This window comes from Chiloscyllium punctatum, chromosome 44 (genome assembly GCF_047496795.1).
Source record: "Chiloscyllium punctatum isolate Juve2018m chromosome 44, sChiPun1.3, whole genome shotgun sequence".
Taxonomy (NCBI): domain Eukaryota; kingdom Metazoa; phylum Chordata; class Chondrichthyes; order Orectolobiformes; family Hemiscylliidae; genus Chiloscyllium; species Chiloscyllium punctatum.
Window position 1 is genome coordinate 11,647,766 of NC_092782.1, and position 21,869 is coordinate 11,669,634.

At 42.5% G+C, this 21,869-nt stretch overlaps 1 protein-coding gene across 2 annotated transcripts in view; it reads left to right on the forward strand.

The window, feature by feature from the left end:
- The first annotated feature begins 4,977 nt into the window (after positions 1–4,977).
- pde3a (phosphodiesterase 3A, cGMP-inhibited) overlaps positions 4,978–21,869 on the forward strand; it is a 457,973-nt gene continuing 441,081 nt past the window's right edge. For both annotated transcript variants that reach the window (XM_072562234.1, XM_072562235.1), the window contains exon 1: positions 4,978–6,451. In XM_072562234.1, coding sequence (XP_072418335.1) covers positions 5,609–6,451 — 843 coding nt within the window. In that variant the 5' untranslated portion in view covers positions 4,978–5,608. The remainder of the gene's footprint in view (positions 6,452–21,869) is intronic.

A 21,869-nucleotide genomic window follows, 5' to 3' on the forward strand; every position in this document is an offset into this window, starting at 1 on the left:
CCTCCTCCTCTAACCAAAAAGAAAAGTTCTGTGCGTTGGTTGGCAAGGTGACAAGTGTTTTCTTTCATGTTTCATTTTTTCAGTGGTCTATTTAGGAATTTAGAATAGTGGGAATGGAGGTTAGGGCAGTTGAATGTTCCTCCTGCAGTATATGGGAGGTAAGGATCACCTCTAGTGTCCCTGTTGACTTCATTTGTGGGAAGTGCATCTAACTCCAGCTCCTCGAGAACCGTGTTAGGGAACTGCAGCTGGATGAACTTTGGATCATTCGAGAGGTGGAGGGGGTTATTGAGAGGATTTACAGGGAGGTAGTTACTCCATAGCCACGTGAAGAAGGTTACCCTCAGGAAGGAAAGGGAACAGACAGGCAATGCAGGGATCTCCTGTGGTGGATCCCCTCATCAACAAATACACCGTTTTGAATACTGTTGGAGGGGGAGCAGAGCTTTAGTCATTGGGGACTCCATAGTTAGGGAGACAGATAGGAGGTTCTGTGGGAACAAGAGAGACTCACGATTGGTGTGTTGCCTCCCATGTGCCAGAGCTCGTGATGTCTCTTATCATGTTTTTGGGATCATTGAGGGGGAAGGGGAGCATCCCCAAATCGTGGTCCACATACACACCAATGACATAGGTAGGAAGAAAGGTGGGGATCTAAGGCAGAAATTCAGGGAGTTAGGATGGAAGCTTAGACCTAAAACAAACAGAGCTGTTATCTCTAGTTTGTTGCCTGTTCCACGTGCTAATGAAGTGAGGAACAAGGACAGAGCAGAGCTGAACATGGATGCAGGAATGGTGCAGGATGGAGGGTTTGGATTCTTGGATAATTGGAGCTCTTTCTGGGGAAGGTGGGACCTCTACAAACAGGATGGTCTTCGCCTGAACCAGAGGGATACCAATATCCTGGGGGGGAAATTTACTAATGCTCTTTGGGGGGGGTGGGTTAAACTAATGCAACACTGGGATGGGAACCTGAATTGTAGTTCCAGTGTACAGGAGGTTGTAGTAGTGAGGTCAGGGATTGGCTTACAAGGTTGCAAGAGAGCACCAGCAATCAGGATGTTGGTTTGAAATGTGTGTACTTCAATGCCAGGAGCATCCAGAATAAGGTGGGTGAACTTGCAGCATGGGTTGGTAGCTGGGATTTCGATGTTGTGGCCATTTCAGAGACATGGCGAGAGGAGGAACAGGAATGGTTGTTGCAGATTCTGGGATTTAGATGTTTCAGTAAGAACACAAAAGATGGTAAAAGAGGGGGGGGATGTGGCATTGTTAATCAAGAGTATTATTACAGCAACTGAGATAACATTAGAGGACTCATCCACTGAGGTAGTTTGGGCTGAGGTTAGAAACAGGAAAGGTGATGTCACCCTGTTGGGAGTTTTCTATAGGCCTCTGAATTGTTCCAGGGATGTAGAGGAAAGAATAGCAAAGATGGTTCTCGATAGGAGCGAGAGTAACAGGGTCGTTGTTATGAGGGACTTTAACTTCCCCAATATTGATGGGAATACTATAGTTCAAGATGTTTAGATGGGTCAGTTTTTGTTCAATGTGTGCAGAAGGGTTTTCTGACAGTCAGGCCAACACGGGGCGATGCCATATCGGATTTGGTACTGGGGAATGAACCCGGCCAGGTGTTAGATTTGGAGGTAGGTGATCAGTTAGGCGATAGTGACCGCAATTCAGTTATGTTTACAGTAGCAATGGGCAGGGATAGGTATATACCACAGGGAAAGATATAACTTGGGGAAAGGCAATTATGATGCCATTAGTTAAGATTTAGGATCCATAGGATGGGGCAGGAAACTTGAGGGGATGGACATGTTTGAAATGTGAAGTTTATTCAAGGAACAGGGAGGGAGGTAGTTGTTGAGAGAGGGAGCCATGGTTTACCAGAGAAGCTCTTGTCAAGAGAAAGAAGAAAGTGTATGTGAAGATGAGGTGTAAAGGCTCAGATAGGGGGCTGGAGGGTTATATGTTAGCCAAAAAAGATCTAAAGAGAGGGCCAAGAAGAGCCAGGAGGGGACATGAGAAGTTGTTGGTGGATAGGATCAAGGAAAATCTTAAGGCCTTCTATATGTATATCAGGAATAACAAAATGAGGACAGTAAATTAGGGCCAAACAAAGAGAGTAGTGGGAAGTTGTGTGTGGAATCTGAGGACATAAGGGAAACGCTTAATGAATACTTTTCATCAGTATTCACATTGGACAATGTTAGCAAGAATGCTAGATTAGATGGGATTGAGGTTGACAAAGAGGAGGTTTTAGCAATTTTGGAAGATCTGAAAATAGATAAAACTCCTGGGCTGGATGGGATTAATCCTCAGATTCTCTGGGAAGCCAGGGAGGAGATAGCAGAACCTTTGGCTTTGATCTTTATGTCATCATTTTCAACAGGAGTAGTGCCAGAAGACTGGAGGATAGCAAATATTGTTCCCTTATTTACGAGGGACAACCCTCGTAATTATAGGCCAGTGAACGCTACTTCGGTTGTGGGTATGGAGTTAGAAAATGTTCTAAGAGATAGGATTTATTATCATCTGGAAAGGAATAATTTGATTTGGGATAGTCAACACAGTTTTGTGAAGGGTAGGTCATGCCTAACTAATCTTATTGAGTTCTTTGAGAAGGTAACAAAATGGGTGGATGAAGGTAAAGCAGTTGATGCGGTGTATTTGGACTTCAGTAAGGCATTTGATAAGGTTCCATATGGTAGACTATTGAAAAAATACTGAGTTTTGGGATTGAAGGTGATTTAGCAGTTTGGATCAGAAATTGGCTAGCTGAAAGTGGTGATGGGAAATGTTCATCCTGGATTTCAGTTCCCATTGGTGTGCCACAAGGATCTGTTTTGGGGCTACTGATGTTTGTCATTTTTATAAATGATCTGGATGTGGGTGTAGAAAGATGGGTTAGTAATTTGCAGATGACACTAAGGTAGGCAGAGTTATGGATGGTGCCGAAGGATGTTGTGGGTTACAGAGGGACATAGATAAGATGCAGAGCTGGGCTGACAAATGGCAAATGGAATTTAATGCAGAAAAGTGTGAGATAGTTCACTTCGGAAGAAGTAACAGGAATGCAGAGTACTGGGCTAATGGTAAAGTTTTGGCAGTGAGGATAAACAGAGAGATCTCGGTGTCCAGGTACATAAATCCCTGAAAGTTTCCATCAGGTTGATAGGGTTGTTCAGAAGGCATATGGCGTGGTGGCATTTATTGGTAGGAGGATTGAGTTTTGGAGCTACGAGATCATGCTTCAGCTGTACACGACACTGGTCAGGCCGCACCTGGAGTATTGAGTACAATTCTGGTCACTGCATTATAGGATGTGGAAGCTTTGGAAAGGGTTCAGAGGAGATTTACCCGGATGTTGCCTGGTATGGAACGAAGGTCTTACAAGGAAAGGCTGAGGGAACTGAGGCTGTTTTCATCAGAGAGAAGAAGGTTGGGAGGGGATTTAATCGAGATGTATATAATAATCAGTGGACTAGATAGGGTGGACAGTGAGAGCCTTTTTCCTCGGATGGTGAAGGCTAACATGAGGGGGCATAGCTTTAAATTGAGGGGTGATAGATTTAAGACAAATATCAGGGGTAGTTTCTTCACTCAAAGAGTAGTAGGGGCATGCAACAGTATAGACTCGCTGGTGTTAAGGGCATTTAAATGGGCATTGGACCAACATATGGATAATAATGGAATGGTGTAGGTTAGATGGGCATCAGATTAATTTCATAGGTTGGCACAACATCGATGCTGAAGAGCCTGTACTGTGCTGTAACGTTCTTTGTTCTATCACAGAACAGGACATGATGTTAGCAGGGAGGGAAGGCTCAGTCATTGCTCCATTGGCTCTTATGAGCAAAATCTCAGCGACCCCCACTTCAGGAAGATGACAATAACAAAGTTGTCTCACTAATTTGATTTAACGCTTGGAAATTAGACAATGAAAGCACTGGGAACAAGGGTCAGCTTGGGGGAAGGGGTGATATCAATGCTCAACTCAGGTATGGATGCAATGCCAATGAAAAATTGGCCTGAAAGAAAAACAGAAAGATTAGTTGTGACAATAAAATTAAAATAATTCTGAGGAAGTAGTTCTGAAGGAGGATCACTGGACCTGAAACGTTAACTTTGCTTTTTCTGCATGGATGTTGCCAGACCCAACAACTTCCGTTTTTTGTTTAAAATGAGTGCATTTAAAAGTCTCTCAAAACAATTCACAACCTGAAAGAAGGAGACTGCGTGGTTATATGCCACCAAGGTGGCATATAACACTCACACTCACACTCACATACACACACAAATTCACACACTCACATTCAGACACTCACACACACACACTCACAACCAAGCTGGCAAACCTCACGTGGGTGTTAAAAGGTCTTCCTACACTTCTAATTACTAGTGTTAAGTACTGTACCTCTGCCAGGATTTAGTCTGAGAGTTGACTGTACAAACACAGGCAACTCTCCGCTGAAACAGTGTGGCAGTCTGTTTGCGCGGAGCGACAACACTGGAGCAGCAAGTTGCAGAGCTGGCATCCTGGCCTCAAGTTGCTCCCGGTTTACGCTTTAATAACGAAGGCTATGCATGAGTTTGACAGCGAAGTCCTGCACACAGGGACTGAGAGCAAACAGGCTAGGGGGCATCTTGACTGAAAACATCGCTAAAACAATAGCAAAAAATAAACATAGTTGAAAAGCCCATATGTTTTTTTCTTTGACCAACGTTTATATATATATGTGTGTGTGTGTGTGTGTGAAGTTTACTTGCTTCTTAACTTTCCATTCATTTTGCCTGCAATGTTGTGTGTAGAGTTAAGTCCATTTCTAGCACACACGTCAAAAGCCCCGTGTTTGTTAGTGGGGGGGGGGAGGGTTAACCCATTCTCTCTTGCCCAGAGATAGCCTCGAATCACCCCCCTGTCCTCGGGCGCCGCTCACCGGGACCTCTGGGCAATGAATTGAAAGCCGGCAGCTCGCTCTGCTCCGGGCTGTTGTGAGCCGGAGCTGGGAAAGCGACTTAACCTCGTTCAGCATCGCCGATCCTCCCCCACCGCCACCCCCCACCCCAGCAGCAGTGACAGACACAGAGAAAGAGGAGGAGAGAAAGAGCAAAAGCAAACTAAAGCACCAGAGGAGGCTGAAAGAAGATGCTGGGGGCTGATGAGGTTGTGCACTGTGTATGGGGCAAGGAGGAGTGAGAGGGGAGGGGGCGAAGGCAGAGGGGAGCCACTGCTACCGTAGCAGGAGGAGGTGGAGAACCGCTTGTGGGAACGTGCAGCTCAATGGCCGAGACTTGGTTTGTCAGAGGCGGCCGCTCTGGGCTGTCATGTCTCAAGAAGGTGGAGGAAGGGGGTTTCTGGGCTGAGGTTCTGGTACAGGGGGGCAAGTGGAGACCTGGCTTTACCCTGAGGCGTTAAAGTTGAGAATTCAAGTGGAACAAGCTCTCCCCACCCCCCCCCCCCAATAAGTTTCCCATTCCAGAGAGAGAGGCTGTGTGCCTGACTAAGTCTGATCTTGAAGGTGAGGGGAGGGGGTATAGAGAGAGAGAAAAAAACAAACAAACTTTGTAATAACCCACAGTGTGGAGGAGAGTGCTGGCGATGAGATCGGAGTCTCCTCTCCCCCCGAGTGGAGCTGAGGCCGGCAAAGTGGCGGCGGAGCGCAATGGTTACGTGAGGGGCTGTGTGAGCGCTCTGTCCCGGGATCAGGGCTACCCGGCGTGGGCTCGCCTCCTGCCGTCCGCCGCTTGCCTGGGCTCCCTCTCCCTGCTGCTGGCCGCCTTCCTGAGGTGGGGACACGGGGAGGAGAGCGCCTCAGCTCCTCTGTCCCCCTCCTCCTCGCCCTCTCCCTCCTCCTCCTCCTCTGTCTCTCCTCCCTCCGGCTTGCTGACCCTCCTGCACTGCGTGTTGCCCCTGTTCAGCCTCCTCAGCGCTTTCTTCTGGCTCGGCTTGTACCTGATCCGCTGCGGCCGGGGCGAGTTAGCCCCGCGGTTACTAGCCGCCTGCTGCCTGGGCGAGACACTGCTGCAAGCCGCCTCGCTGCTGGGGGGGGAGGAGGAGGGGGACCAGCTGCTGTCGGCCCCCGCCAGCGCCGTGCTCCTGGGCTGCCTGGCCGCTGCCACCCTGCTGCTGCTCCGGGTCGGCCAGGGGGTCGGCACCGTCATCTTCACCAGCCTCCTGAGGACCGTCTCCCTGCTCTCCCTGGACGGGGTCCGCGCCAGCTGGAGACCCTTCCTCGCTTACTTCATGGGCATCCTCGGCGTGCTGCTGGCCAGATACGCGGTGCACATCCTCCCCGGAACCCCGCCTGGGACCCAGGAGAAAATCCCAGTGATCAAGAGGAGAAGGAGATCGAGTTCAGTCATCGCCGCCGAGATTTCCAACACTCAACTGGGTTCCAAAGGCCCCAGGAGAACATCCCTCCCGTGCATTCAAAGGGAACAGGTAGGACTCTTTGTTTTTGCTTCTGTTTAAACTGAGCAGCTATAAACACTTGTTAATTCGCCCAGACAGCCAGGAAGCTCAAAGTGTGCATTATTTCCTGTGCAATTAGCTAGCTCCAGACACTGTTTACAGAGGGGGAAAAAAGTGATGTTAATCCAATCCACTCATTTATTGGGCTGACTTGGGGGCCTCTACTGAACAAACAATTTCTCAATTGCACAGCGATGCAAAAAAAAAGCAAAAAAAAAACAATTGCAACTGTATTTCTTTACCCAACAATATATTTGCAGGCAAAATCCACAGTTGGATGTGCTCTGTCTCTCCTGATTTGCTTTAATGGTTTTGCAAGAGGGAGACCGAGAGGGGTTAGGTCGGCATAACTGTGATGCTTGTCGAGTGGTCGAAGCCCGAAGGGAAATTATGAAAATAATAAATTCTGGTATTTAACTTCCAAATCTCCTTCATCTGACGTACCAATGAGGGCAAAAATGATCCAAACTTACAGTTGTGACATTATCAGAGAGAGAGAAAAAAGCCAGAGCACACCTGACAGGGAAAATAAATATTTTCATAGACTGCAGAGGAAATTCTTTGTAAAACGCAGTTTTAAATAATGAATGGTATGCGAGCCCGCAAACCATTTCCCATCGAGTTGTAAACATCCAAAAGGACGCGATTTATAAAATAATAATGAGCTTTCTATTTACATTCTTTGATATGTGAGAGGATTTATTTCGCTGCAAATGCTAAGTAATGACTTTTATTCTATTTAGCAAAGTGTGATTTTATGAATGATCTTGAGAACAATAATTCAGAGACATGTAGGTTCTGGAAGAAGGAACCAACTTGTAATGAAAGATATAAATTAAAGCACAGGGTGAAAAGCATTGAGAGTTAGGCAATAATTACTGTTTGTTGTATCAGGCAATTATCTCTATTACACCACTAAAAATGCGCAGTAATCTCAAGAAAAATAAATGGTTTGGCCAACTTGTGTTCATTCAATTCTTTGAGCCTGGAAGGTAATAAAAGTGTTTTGATTTAATGTGTAATAATTTATCTGTTTAATGTTATTAATATTGCAAAGCTTTAGGAGTCAAACAGAAGTCACAGAAAAGAACATTTCAAATTCCAAATATGTATTTCTGTTCTCCAGATTGTGTTTAAATGCTCCCACGGTAAGCATTTCTAAGTTTGAACTGAGTTTTTAGGCATACTCTGTGAAATGTAAGTATTCAAATTGCCGTGATGTGTAACCCATAATAAATACTTCAGAGCACAGTCTAAATCTTGGTGAGCCCTGGTAATTTATGCAATGTACAGTTATCATGGGGAGGGCATTCACATTAAGAAAGATGCCCTTTTCACTTTCGGGGAAGCTTGTGTTTTAACTTACACAGTGCTGAATAACCGGAGAATTGACATTAGGAGGTCAATCAAAAGAAATATTTTTTTGAGCATGACAAGGGAGCGCAGGACTATAGACTACTTTAATAAACTTGTTTAAACCCTCTGTCATGTTTGTAACAAGTGCAGCATTGTTTCCTTGTGGACGTTTTCTGATTCAATGTATCTTTAGTGCAGTGTGCTGTGGCTGACCTTCATTGTACTGCAACTTCTCGGCTGATATTACAGCATTAGACTTGGGATATGTTTGTCACATAAGCTGGCAATTAATTTTAAGATAACAAGTCAGTTGGGCTTTTTAAGTGACATTTAAAATGTGAAGGCAAACTTGAGTGGTGTATAGACACGAGGAGAAGCACAAGGTCGAATTATTATCTTAAATCCACGGGCAGAGATTTGGTACTCTTTATTCTGTAGTTTGTTCTTGCTTCTTATGAAAAAGCCATTTTCTAGTAGATTTGATTCTCACTCTATATGTGACCTGTACTAACCAACACGGTAATAAAAGATGCTATTGACGTAGGGAGCTGAAAGTGTATGGTGTCCCATGACTGGTATTGTCGCACTGCCAATACTGTGATTAGCAGAATAACAAGCACAATATAGCGGATGCTGTATGCATGGAAGAGAATCACAAGGCAGTAATGCAGTTGACTGATCTGTTAGCCATGCATGCTGCTTACGATTCAGTTACATCTACTTAGCATAACCTTGCATTGTTTTCAGCTTTCAGTGCAGTTGCAACATCTCTCTTCATCATTGCTAATGCAAAATGGAATGATGGCTCTGAAAGTCTAAGATGATGTGAGACTGCCCAGAATATCAGACAGAAATGTTTGCAAAACACCCCTGGTACCAGTAAGAGGAATTCCTCAAGTTGCCTTATGTGACAATGTCATAACTACATTCATCAATGTATCTATTTCTATTGATTCCATTCACAAATAACACAATTGCTTGGGACATTGACTGGAAAAGTACCTTTATAGATCCATTTACATTATGGTTACATTGATCGACCAAGGCCATTCCCAGCTCTGTCAACATTTCCCCCCATCAACGTCAGAGAACCTTTAGCTGGTGAATTAGATTGGACCTCATCATTTCCCAAAACTTAGAGACCATTGAAGTTATGCAGTGTGGTTTGAGGCATTCGGATTAAATAGTGGACAAAAGGATTCTACATCAAGCTCATTAGCAATTGTGCGCTAATATTGCACGATATAATTTTAAACCCATGTTAACTATTTGGAAGAATCACTGTGCATTTTCTTGCTGTAATGTACATTTTGTTACCTTAATATAATAGTTTTAAAATTGATTTTCTCATTGTTTGAAATGTTTGGAATAGTTTATAAGTGAGAGAGTCTGAATTTATATAACTCCTTGTATCCTAAGGATACCTCCACAAATTTCTTTTTCATGCTGTTATTTGATGGAGTAACCATGTTCAGGACACTGGGAGAAGTCATTACTGTTCTTCATTGTGTGTGCACCTGAATGGAAAAATCATGTTTCATCTGAAGCATGGCATCTCCAGCAGTGTAGCGCCCCCAAAGTGCAACACTATGACTCTATTAGCCAAGTCCACAGTGAAAAGTAAAATACTAAATAAAAACCAAAAGAACTACAGATGCTGTAAATCAGAAACAAAAACAGAAATTGTTGGAAAAGCTCAGCAGGTCTGGTAGCATCTGTGGAAAGAAATCAGAGTTAACATTCCAAGTTGAGTGACCTTTCCTCAGAACACGGAAAGGGACGTTCTGAGGAAGGGTCACTCGATCCGAAACGTTAACTCTTATTTCCCTCCACAGATGCTGCCAGACTTGCTGAGTTCTCCCAGCAATTTCTGTTTTTGTTTACAGAGTAATACAACATGGAAAGAGCCCCTTTGGAAACTGGTCCATGTTGAGCATAGTGCCACTCAGTTAGTTCCAATTGCCCACATTTGGTCCATCTCCCTCTGAACCCTTCCCATCCATGTACCTGTCCAAATGTTCTTTAAATATTGCCATTGTACCTGTCTCAGTCACATTCCCTGGCAGCCCATTCCATATGAGCACCAGTCTCTGTGTGACAAAATTGCCCCTCAGGCCCTTAAATCTTTCCCCTCTCACCTTAAACCTATGCCCTCTGGTTTTCCATTCCTCACCCTGGGAAAAAAGACCATCTGCATTCATCCTGTCTATGCCCCTCATGATTTTATATGCCTTGATAACATCACCTCTCTTTCTCCTACATTCCAATGAACAAAGACTGATCTTGACCAACCTCTCCCTATAACTCAGGCCTACCAGCACTGGCAACATTGTCATAAATCTTCTTTGCATTCTTTCCAGTTTAACTATATATATTAACTATATCAAAACTGTATGCAATACTCCAAGTGCAGCCTCACCCATGACTTCTAAACTGAAATGCAATGTCTCAATTCCTATACTCAACGACTCGACCAACGAAGACCAGCATGCTAAATTCTACATTCCTGATGAAGGGCTTTTACCCGAAACATCGATTTTCCTGCTCCTCAGATGCTGCCTAACCTGCTGTGCTTTTCCAGCACCACTCTCATCTAAACTCTGGTTTCCAGCATCTGCAGTCCTCACTTCTGCCTTCACTACCTGTGACACTGCTTTCAATGAACTATGTACTTGTACTCCTGGGTGCCTTTGTTTTACAACACTCCCCAAGACTTTACCATTTACTGTATAAGTTCATTTGACTTTCCAAAGTGCAACACCTCACATTTCTCTGTATTAGAACATAGAACATAGAACATTACAGTGCAGTACAGGCCCTTTGGCCCTCGATGTTGCGCCGACCTGTCATACCAATCTGAAGCCCATCTAACCTACACTATTTCATGTACGCTCACATGCTTGTCCAATTACGACTTAAATGTACTTAAAGTTGGTGAATCCACTACTGTTGCAGGCAAAGCATTCCATACCCTTACTACTGTCGGAGTAAAAAAAACTACCTCTGACATCTGTCCTATATCTATTACCCCTTAATTTAACACTATCCCCCCTTGTGCATGCCATCACCATACTTGGAAAAAGGCTCTCCCTGTCCACCCAATCTAACCCTCTGATTATCTTATAAGTCTCTATTAAGTCACCTCTCAACCTTCTTCTCTCTAATGAAAACAGCCTCAAGTCCCTCAGCCTTTCCTTGTCAGACCTTTCCTCCATACCAGGCAACATCCTAGTAAATCTCCTCTGCACCCTTTCCATTATAATGCGGTGACCAGAACTGTACAAAATACTCCAAGTGCGGCCGCACCAGACTTTTGTACAGCTGCAGCATAACCTCATGGTTCCAGAACTCGATCCCTCTATTAATAAAAGCTAAAACACTGTATGCCTTCTTAACAACCTTGTCAACTTGGATGGCAACTTTCAAGGACCTGTGTACCTGGACACCGAGATCTCTCTGCTCATCTACACTACCAAGAATCTTACCATTAGCCCAGTACTTTGCATTCTGGTTACTCCGACCAAAGTGAATCACCTCACACTTGTCCGCATTAAACTCCATTTGCCACCTCTCAGCCCAGCTCTGCAGCTTATCTATGTCTCTCTGTAACCTACAACATCCTTCGTCATTATCTACAATTCCACCGACCTTAGTGTCGTCTGCAAATTTACTAACCACCCTTCTACGCCCTCATCCAGGTCGTTTATAAAAATGACAAACAGCAGTGGACCCAACACTGACTCTTGCGGTACACCACTGGTAACTGGACTCCAAGATGAACATTTCCCATCAACCACCACCCTCTGTCAGCAAGTCAATTACTGATCCAAACCGCTATGTCTCCCACAATCCCATTCCTCCACATTTTGTACAATAGCTTACTGCGGGGAACCTTATCGAATGCCTTGCTGAAATCCATATACACCACATCAACTGGTTTACTCTCATCTACCTGTTTGGTCACCTTCTCAAAGAACTCAATAAGGTTTGTGAAGCACGACCTACACTTCACAAAACCATGCTATCCCTAATCAAATTATTCTTTTCTAAATGATTATAAATCCTATCTCTTATAACCTTTTCCAACTTTACCAACAACTGAAGTAAGCAACTGAAGTATTGAATTCCATTTGTCAATTCTCAGTCCACTTCCCCATCTGACCAAGATCCCTCTGTAATTTTTGATAATCTTCCTCACTATCTATGATACCTCCTAATTTTGTATCATCTGCAAACTTACTAATCATGCTTTGTACATTCACAATCCAGATCATTTATGTAAATAACAAAAGTAGCAGCACTGACCCCTGTGGCACATCAATAGTCAAGGACCTCTATGCATATAGGCTTTTGTGAGTGAAGAGTAAAATGGTGGCAACAAGCTTGTATTGTTGCTTTATGTTAAAACGACATTTTGTATAGATCCAGAGAGTAACTTTAATAGTCATTTATGCCTGGACCAAAGGATAATATAATGGAGTCAGGCTGAATGTTAGCTTTTTGAATCCTAAGTCCTGATTATAGTGGAATGCTTCACTTTTTTTGTAAAGCATCTTTTGTATTAAGTCACAACATTGTTTCTCCAAGAGCATGTTACTGTGCTTTCATGAGCAGATCAATCTGTGTTACCCAAACTGAATGGGCCCGAAAGAATTTTGAACCTTCTCTAACATATTGACCATTAAGCGAATTTTAATTTCATCTTTATTATGCGGCATCTTCTTGGAGTTTTCTAGTATTGACTTGAATTTAATGATTAATTTCCTTACATAGAGGTATGTTCAGAATGCCGATTGAATATGAACTTGATTCATTCACATGTATTTTATTAATGTAAATTCTTAATTTCATCCTCCTCCCCTAATTATATCTTTATTTAGGGAATTGTTTTATAGTCATCAAGGGGAGAGATGCTAATGTGAGGAAATTGAATATTTTCCAATATCAGGGTTAAAGGTTTCGTCTTATGTATCCACAGAAATGAGTTAATTATTTCATTACAGCAGCAAGGAGAGAACACTGGTACAAGTTTTCAGCGTTTAGTTTTTGATTAATTATTGAAATGATTTGTTGACCATAATTTCCACCTTTTTCCATCAACAATGAGGACTCTCAGATTAGATGACATGCAGGATGATGACTTCTGCTCTATATTCAAGAACATGCCCTACCCCATAATCTCACAAAGCCACTCTTACTGCAACTGCGTGAACCTTTCCATCTCCTACACAAACAAACACTGTGACCTCCCTGATATAGGTTGCCTGCTACTGTTGGACAAAACTATGCTGCTTTGGAGGTAGTATGGTGCTTGGATCTGTAGCTGTCATACACATTGGTTTATTGCATGCTGAATATTTACAGGTAACAGAATTTAGAAGAGAACTCAGAGAAATTTCATTTCCTCAGCCTTGTTGGATTCCAATGAAAATCCCAATCGTTAGAAACTGTGTCTTCAACATTCTAATCTGAGAGTGGGTTGTTGTTGCATGTTCGTTGAAAATAGTCAATCAGAAGAAAATCTGTGGCTAAGGATTTTGTCCAAAACTTTCTAAGCATCATGTTAAATTTATTATTTTTTTTAAGGTAAATACTGATGTAAATATCAAATTAATGCAGTGTTGTAAAAATATGGAAGTATTAGCTAGTGTCATGGGTGTGTAGTTATAATTCTGGGTGGAGCAGTGCTCTGAAACTGAGCAGTATTTAGTTTGGAACGTGTTCACATTGAGCAGACAATGCCGAAGCACACAAGTCCTGGCTCACTTTCTAATTTTTACACCCTGCTTCATGATTGGCAGCAACAAAACACTTCCGAGCTTAAAAGAAGCAGGTCACTTGCTTTCCACCTGGAAATGTTATGTTGACTTGCCATTTTATATTCTGTATGAAGTTAACTGAATTGCATCAGATTTCAGCGTAAGGGATAATGGGTGGTATGGTGGCTCAGTGGTTTGCTCTGCTGCCTCACAGCGCCAGGGATACAGTTTCGACTCCACCCTCTGGCGACTGTCATTCTGGAGTTTGCACATTCTCCTCTTGTCTGCGTGGCTTTCTCCTGGGTGTTTTGGTTTCCTCCCACTGTCCAAAAGATGTGCTGGTTAGATGCATTGGCCATCCTAAGTTGCCCTGTAGTGTTCAGGGAGATTCAGGCTAGGTGGATTAGACTTGGGGAGTACAGGGATGGAGGTGGGTTGAGTGGGATGCCTCTTCAGAGGGTTGGTGTGGACTTAATGGGCCAAATGGCCTGCTTCCACTCTGTGGGGAATCTATGATTCTGGGATGACCAAAGTTCACAATCTGAATCTGTATATTTCTGCATGTCAGCTAATCAGGTAACTAAATTTAAAAAAAATACAAATCACAAGATGCAAATTCATTATAGAAGAAGATGTGAATGTTAATATAAATAGAGAAATGAAACAAATATATTTCTTTATAGTTATGTAGACAGTATTATGCATGATCTTCCTGATATTGCAAGATACAGAAGAGGAAGGCAGTGTAGAAAGATTCTCCAAGGCCACTGTGTCCAAGTGCTTACGAAATGATGCATGACTGTTGCCTCCACGCAATTTCAATCTACCCAGAAATCCATTACAGAGCTCCTGTGCTGTGTCCTATGACATTAAACCTTGCGTGGGCTGTGCTAACTATGTTGGGGAGTTTCCAAGCATTCTCGGCTCCTGAGAGATTCAGGAATATCTGCTCTTTAAAAACTGCAGCACAGCCTCAGTACTGGCAGCAGGTTTCCCATCTGCATCATATTTTCTCGCACAGGATGGGAAATCTGGATATAATTATCGGCACAAGCATTATCTACTTTTTCATTTGTTCAATTCTATGAGGTTTAGTCGGCAACCTTGTTTACTCATTTGTAACATTTGTTGGAAGCTGGTGTATCAAACTGAGTACTGTTGTTTGGATTCATCTTGACTGAGCTGCACACTTATGGGAGAAATTGAAGGGGAACCTGGGAAAGTGCATATAGTAGGAAACACAGCAGAGGGCTATGTTGGTGAGGTAAGATGAAGTAGGAATGGGAGGAAGCTCATGTGAAGAATAAACAGACCAGTGGTGTGCTCCGATACTGTGAGGAGAAGGGATCTGCCTAATTTATTTTGGTTGTAGGAGCCAAATAGGAGCATAGCAGTCCAAAGGAAGACATGATCAGCAACAGTGCTGGGCAAATGAATGATAGAATTGGAAACCTGAGCAATGTGAAGAAACAACAGTGTAATGTATATTCAGAATACCTCTGAAAATATACTGTTCTGATCAATTAGGGAAACTTGGGTCATGTTGCTGCTGTGACAGCTGTTGTATATTTTTGTGACTGTTTACTATTTCCACTCTTTTCAATTAATTTGCAGCATTGTTTTCAGTCTGTTACATTTTATATTCCTAATGATAATTAGCATCAAGAAGCACAAATGAATTAAAAATTCATGCTTGTGTGGAGAGTGTAGAATTGGGGACTTCTCTGAACTTTCAACCCCTTATTCAAAAAATACCCTCTCTGCTCAAATAAAAACTCCAGTAAAATAGATAAAATGGACCTGTAAATATCTTCACACTGTTTTAATAATAAAACAAATTGTGCTTTAACATAGTTTTAGATTAGACTACTTACAGTGTTGGAAAAAGGCCCTTCGCCCCAACAAGTCCACACCGACCCTCCGAAGAGCAACCCACCCAGACCCATTCTCCCACATTTACCCCTTCACCTATCACTATCGGCAATTTAGCTTGGCCAATTCATCTAACCTGCACATCTTTGGACTGTGGGAGGAAACCGGAGCACCCGGAGGAAACCCACGCAGACACGAGGAGAATGTGTAAACTTCACAACAGACAGTTGCCTGAGGTGGGAATTGAACCCGTATCTCTGGCGCTGTGAGGCAGCAGTGCTAACCACTGTGCTGCCCACTTTTTAAAAAATTTCTTTTTTAAAATAAATTGTTTACATTCAGTTTATTGAGTTGAAAGCTTGTGTCTCAGGAGCTTGCTCTTTCATACATCCAACCACACTCAGTGCATTTCTTTTCATCTCCTCACACACAAGGAACACAGTGATACCTGTGTTGAAAAGATAGCTCTCATATAAGGTTCTAAACCATATACATTATACTGTACTATTAATTCATTACATGGTTTTCCTGCTTCATGGTGATTTTTAGTGTGGATCCTACATTTGTATGAGGTTCTGATGGGAACTACTTGTCTGGACGCTAAACCACAGGCCTACAGTCTTCTGCTTCTCTTGGGAAAGTAACCGATTAATGGCATCCAACGAATGAACCCCAGTTGCAAAACCAACACTGCACAATTGCAATAAGCTGAGTAGTTTCCTATGTCAAATTTGGAATGGTTCAAGATGATTCTTTGAACCGTGCTGGAACTTAGAAGAGCTGTATCATTATTACATGTGCCTTGGAGTCAATCATCAGTTGACTCGCACTCTGGTAGAAACTTGCAGAAATATATTGTAATGTGGACAATCAGCAGAAGGAAGCTACAGGAAAATTGTTGCCCAAACCAACAAAATCAATTTCATATGTCAGGAAGCCTAGAGTAGACAATTTGTCCTAAGGTGTTAGCAGCAACAATATTTGTAATATGTTACCTGTACTTTACTGTCTGAACCTCAGTTCCAACCATGGCAAAGCCGCCTGCTGGATTGGCACCACCCCCTACATTCACTCTCTTTATCACTGGCACACAGTGAAGGATAGTGTATATCATCTACAAGATGCACTGCAAGAACCCAGCAAGGTTCGCCCAATAAAATCATCCAACCTCTCAACTTCTTTCACTAGAGGACAAGGAGAGAAGATGTATGGAATCACCATCACCTGCAGTTTCACACCAAGCCACCTAATTATCCTGACTTGGAACTATTTCACCATTTCTGCCTTTTCAGTCAATTTCCTGGAATGCACTTCCTAATTGCACTGTGCGGGTCCCTACACAACACAGACTGCAGAGATTCAAGAAAGCTGATCCTCACCATTTTCTCCAGCACAATTAGGGATGGGCAATAAATGCTAGCGTAACCAGTGTGCCCCCACTTCCCATGAATCAATAAGAAACACTCTAATATATGATCATGCGCAGTGCAGTTTTCCAAAGTAATCTGGCAGTGGGCAAATTTCTTCCTACCCTGCCCCCAGTGAATGCTTAGTGAGTGGCCCTTCAGGTATTTGTTGCAACATAAATCTTTCTCATTCTTATTTACTTCCTACCCACCCCCGAACTTATTCCCACAGGCATGAACTCATGCTCATGTGTTTTGCTGAAGTGCCCACTCTTCACCTTGAGTCTGTACCAGCAGGATTGTGTCCATCAACAGAACTGATGTGTTCATTTACACACACTGTTCTGTAGACATTGCCTGACAGCAGACAGGAGGGGAAACTTACTAAAAGCCTTCAGTGGTTTCATGATGATGTCTTGGATTGGATTAAAACAAAGATTAGAATGTTTCAGTTGGTGGTGCATGCCACCAATGTCTTAAATGCTCTCAGAAATTTTATATGATACTCTCTGTAGGGTAAAATTGTTTTTGTTTTGTGTATAGTACTTTAACACATCTTCAGGAATTCCTAAAGTAACTTTTCTTTTCAACGTGCAGTTACTGTGGTTTAGCAGGCATGAAAGTCAAGAATTTTGCACATAGCAAGGTCCCACAAATGGCAATTGAGATAAATAACTAATTATTCAGTGTTTAGTGGTGCTGGTTAAGAGAGAAATGTTGGCCATGAAACCCGGAGAACTGTGTTTGTCTTGGCTTTGTACTGTGGGAGCTTTTACAGCTACCTGCGCAGACAGATGAAGCCTTGGTTCAGCACTTCAGGCAAAAGGATACACATCTGACAAGGCCATTGCTTCAAATGTGTTGTTCGGAATCATTGCCGCCTTTATAGTAGTGATTCTGTGGATTCCATGAAGCAAGTGGGTGCAAACTGATGAAATGCAACTATGCACAAAATATTCAATCATCGCTGAAAGAATGTTTTAACCTGATGGCAAGGGAGTAGTTTGTTAACATAAACCACAGCTCTTACTGAAAACTCAGCTACTCACAGATCCAGAATGGAATTGTGTAAGGATAGCAGGTTGCTTAGTGACATATACATATACAATTTGTGTATGTAATCTAGGATTCGTCCTCATGGCTCAATATGTCCACACACGAGACATACAAAAGCAGCCTTTGTATCCTATTTTATCCATGGCTGACCCAACACAACATGAATTGGCCTCAAAGTTGAGTGAGCTGTTGCAAACAGTTCTAACTGAGTTTTCCCCCCAAAAAATGAAGGATTCCTTCACGTTTGTGAAGGTCGTACACCTCCTACATTTTGAGACTAATAGCATGTTCATGACTCCTTTCAAAATTTCCAGTTTATTTCCCAACCCAATGAAGTCACTGGCATTCGAATGATGTCACTATATGCTGGAAATCCAGATGTGCCATCTGTGTCTGAATCTGTCTTCATCAAACTCATGAACTTAGCAACCCGTGCAGTTGGGTTCAGTTCCAGTGACACTACACGTTCCCAAATAGTTGGCATTGCCATGGCATCCCCTCTAGGTCCAGCCCTTGTGAACTTTGATTGGTTACCATGAGAGGTGATCTTCAATGGAAAGACCACTAACCTCCTACCCCTTGCATACTTCCAGTTTGTAGAAAACACACTTACGATATTTCAGTTTACGGCTGCATCAAAGAATTTCTTTACACAGTTTAATAAACACCATTCTGTGCTCAAATTTACCATCAAAGTAGAGCAATTCAATGAGTTGCCTTTCTTCAATTACTTGAGGAGACTGACAATAAGTTCTTAACTCCTATCTACTGAAAGCCCAGCTTCACCAGTCAATGTACACTTTGGTATTCTTACAATCCCATATGCTACAAGATCAATCTTGTTGACAACCTTGTGAATAAGGCTCTTGCCATTTGCTCACTTTGTAAGATAGTGCATGTCAACACTATCCTGCATGATCACAGATTCTGGATCAAACCGTCAGTTTTTGTATATCATGAAAATTTATGAAAGTAGTGCCCAGTCTACTTCAAGTTTCTCTGGAATGGGAAGGTGTCTCAACAATTTAATCCGTGGTTGGAGCTAGCTTTGTCGTATTGCTACTATTCAATAAATCCACAAGTGGTTTTCTCCACTTATAGGATGCTGCTGTCAAGCCAAAAAGATTGATGTGATATGAGTTTCAGTGCTAGTGTGATGCTAGGTATGTAGGCCCTATGTCCCAATGGCTGGCAGAGCACACTAATCAAATGCCCCTTTGACATCCATCATTCTACTATTGGAAATCATTTATCAAATGACCTAGCAACACCAGAAACCAATTTAAGATTGTCAGACCAGCTCATAATGCATTTGCATTTGCTTAGAAGCAGCATTCATAAATACATTTGACACTGTTTTGTTCAGACAAAAGAGAATTCTACATAGATTGGACCTTTTATCCACAAAAAAATAGGGGGGATCATGGACAGAGCCAACCTCTGCTGCATTCTATGGCAACACCCAAACCAATCAGAATCTACCTGCCTTGTCTGATAAGTAACAGTGACAGGTAACTGTTCTTGCTGCATTTTCACCTCTTTGCATACTGCATGAAAAATACCTGTTTTTTAACGTTTCTTTTTTGGGTCCTAGTTCTGATGAATGCAGGATGAATAGCTTCAACTTCTTGGTTCTTTTTTAACAGTATTTAGCACCTAGAATTATGAGAAAGATGGTCCAGTACTTTAACTCCTCATTCTCCAGTCGCAAGGTTCACTGAGGTTTAGCTGAAATGAACAAGAAAACTTTGTGAATAGAAACCCCCAACTTCCAACAGCTTATTAAAATACTTGGTGACATCAATGTTAAACTGCATGAAACTAATACAGTTTAGCCAATTTGTTCTTGCATTATAATCACCAAAACCAATGTAAAATTAATTGTCAGAACAAAGTGTCATATTGCGCATTTATTTGCTATACATAGTATTATGATTTGGAGTCTGCTGCTGGTGTCAACTTGTATTCTATGGTGTCACTTGTTTTCTTAAGTAACTTGGTTGCTTGCTTCTTTTGTGAATTATCTCCCACATATGAGCTGAACTATGAATGTAATTATTAATGTTTCTTGAGTTCTGGATCATATCTCCATGTTTTACCACCTGCATTTCCTCAAACTCTCTTTTTTTTGTTAATTCACTCGAGGGACTTGGGTGTCATTGGCTGGGTCAGCACTTATTGTCTGTCCCTAGTTTCACTTGACAAGTTGGTGGCAAGGCTTATCTTCTTGGACCTGCTGCAACCCATGTGCTGTTGATACACCCACAATACCCTTGGGCAATTTTCAGGATATTGACCCAGCAACACCAAAGATTGGCGATATATTTCTACGTCAGGATGGTGAGAGGAACATGAAAGTGGTGGTGTTGCCATGTACCTGCTACCCTTGTTCTTCTTGGTAAAAGTGGTCGAGGGTTGGAAAGTGCTGTCTGAGAATCTTTGGTGAACGTTTACAGTTCTTCTTATAGATGGCACACACTGCTGCAACTGAGTGTCAGTGGTGGAGGGACTGGATGCTTGTGGATGTGGTGCTAATCAGAAGTGATTAGGCAAGGTAGGTGTTTAAGTTTGATTAGTGCTTGGAATGAATAATGTTAAAATGTTCAAGTTCTTTTATATTTGCAAGTTACCATCCTAAAGAAAGTGCAATAAAAACATTTTTTGATTACTGTCCTCTGGATATGTTTAATCAATGGGCATCTGTGCTGTACATGTTTTGCTCTCTCTGACAGGTTGAATAAGCTGATTAACTATTTGAAGGATGTGAAAAATTGTAATTCTGTCAACAAAATGCATGGAGAAAGCAGGAAATTTCCAATCTTTTGGGCTGATTTTTCATACACATTTCAGTCTTCATCTAAACCATGAGATTCTCTGAATAATTTTGCCCTTCAGTAGAAATGTTTCTTCTATAAGATCCATTAAAGAGTTTCTTAAGATGGTCTTCAATTAAGCATTTAGGAGAAATTTCAAGAGCAGTGGACACAGTGGATAATGTATGTGGAGGTGCAGGTGAAACAACCTCATACCTGATCTTGAGAAGTCTTTTAGCAAAGTCCCATGACAACACTATGGATGCTAACCACAAATATAGAGGAATAGCATTATGGTTAACCCATCAGATGCTGCCAAATTACACAAAATGCAAAGGACCAATCACTAATGAATATCTTCTGCCCCAGTTTGCTGAGAAATGTTGTCTTATCAGCTGACAAATATCAGAGAGCCATCAGTCACTCCTGGATCATGAAGATGGCTGTGAAGTAGGAACTAAGCGGCACTTTCAGGGATTGAAAGGAATGAGCATGACAGAGAGCTGATAGGTCATTGCACTTTCATAGGTTGCAATGTGTCTGTCAATTATCATTAGATTTTCCTTGAGGCCTCCTCTGGATGATGTTTTTGTAGCTCTCATGAAAGATAACTAGTGAAATGTCACCAGCGTTCTGCTCGGGGTTGATAAAAGGGCTGAATCTCAGGTTGATAGCTGTCCAGGGTGAGCTGGTGACTGATAGTGATATCAATTGTAGGATTAGATTAGATTAGATTACTTACAGTGTGGAAACAGGCCCTTCGGCCCAACAAGTCCACACCGCCCCGCCGAAGCGCAACCCACCCATACCCCTACATCTACCCCTTACCTAACACTACGGGCAATTTAGCATGGCCAATTCACCTGCCCTGCACATCTTTGGACTGTGGGAGGAAACCGGAGCACCCGGAGGAAACCCACGCAGACACGGGGAGAATGTGCAAACTCCACACAGTCAGTCGCCTGAGGCGGGAATTGAACCAAGGTCTCTGGCGCTGTGAGGCAGCAGTGCTAACCACTGTGCCACCGTGCCGCCCGATCTTCATGTTTTACTGAAATTGCCACTAGATGCGTATCTTTGCCCACATTAGTGGTCAGATATTCAGAAAGGAAAACTTAGGCACATT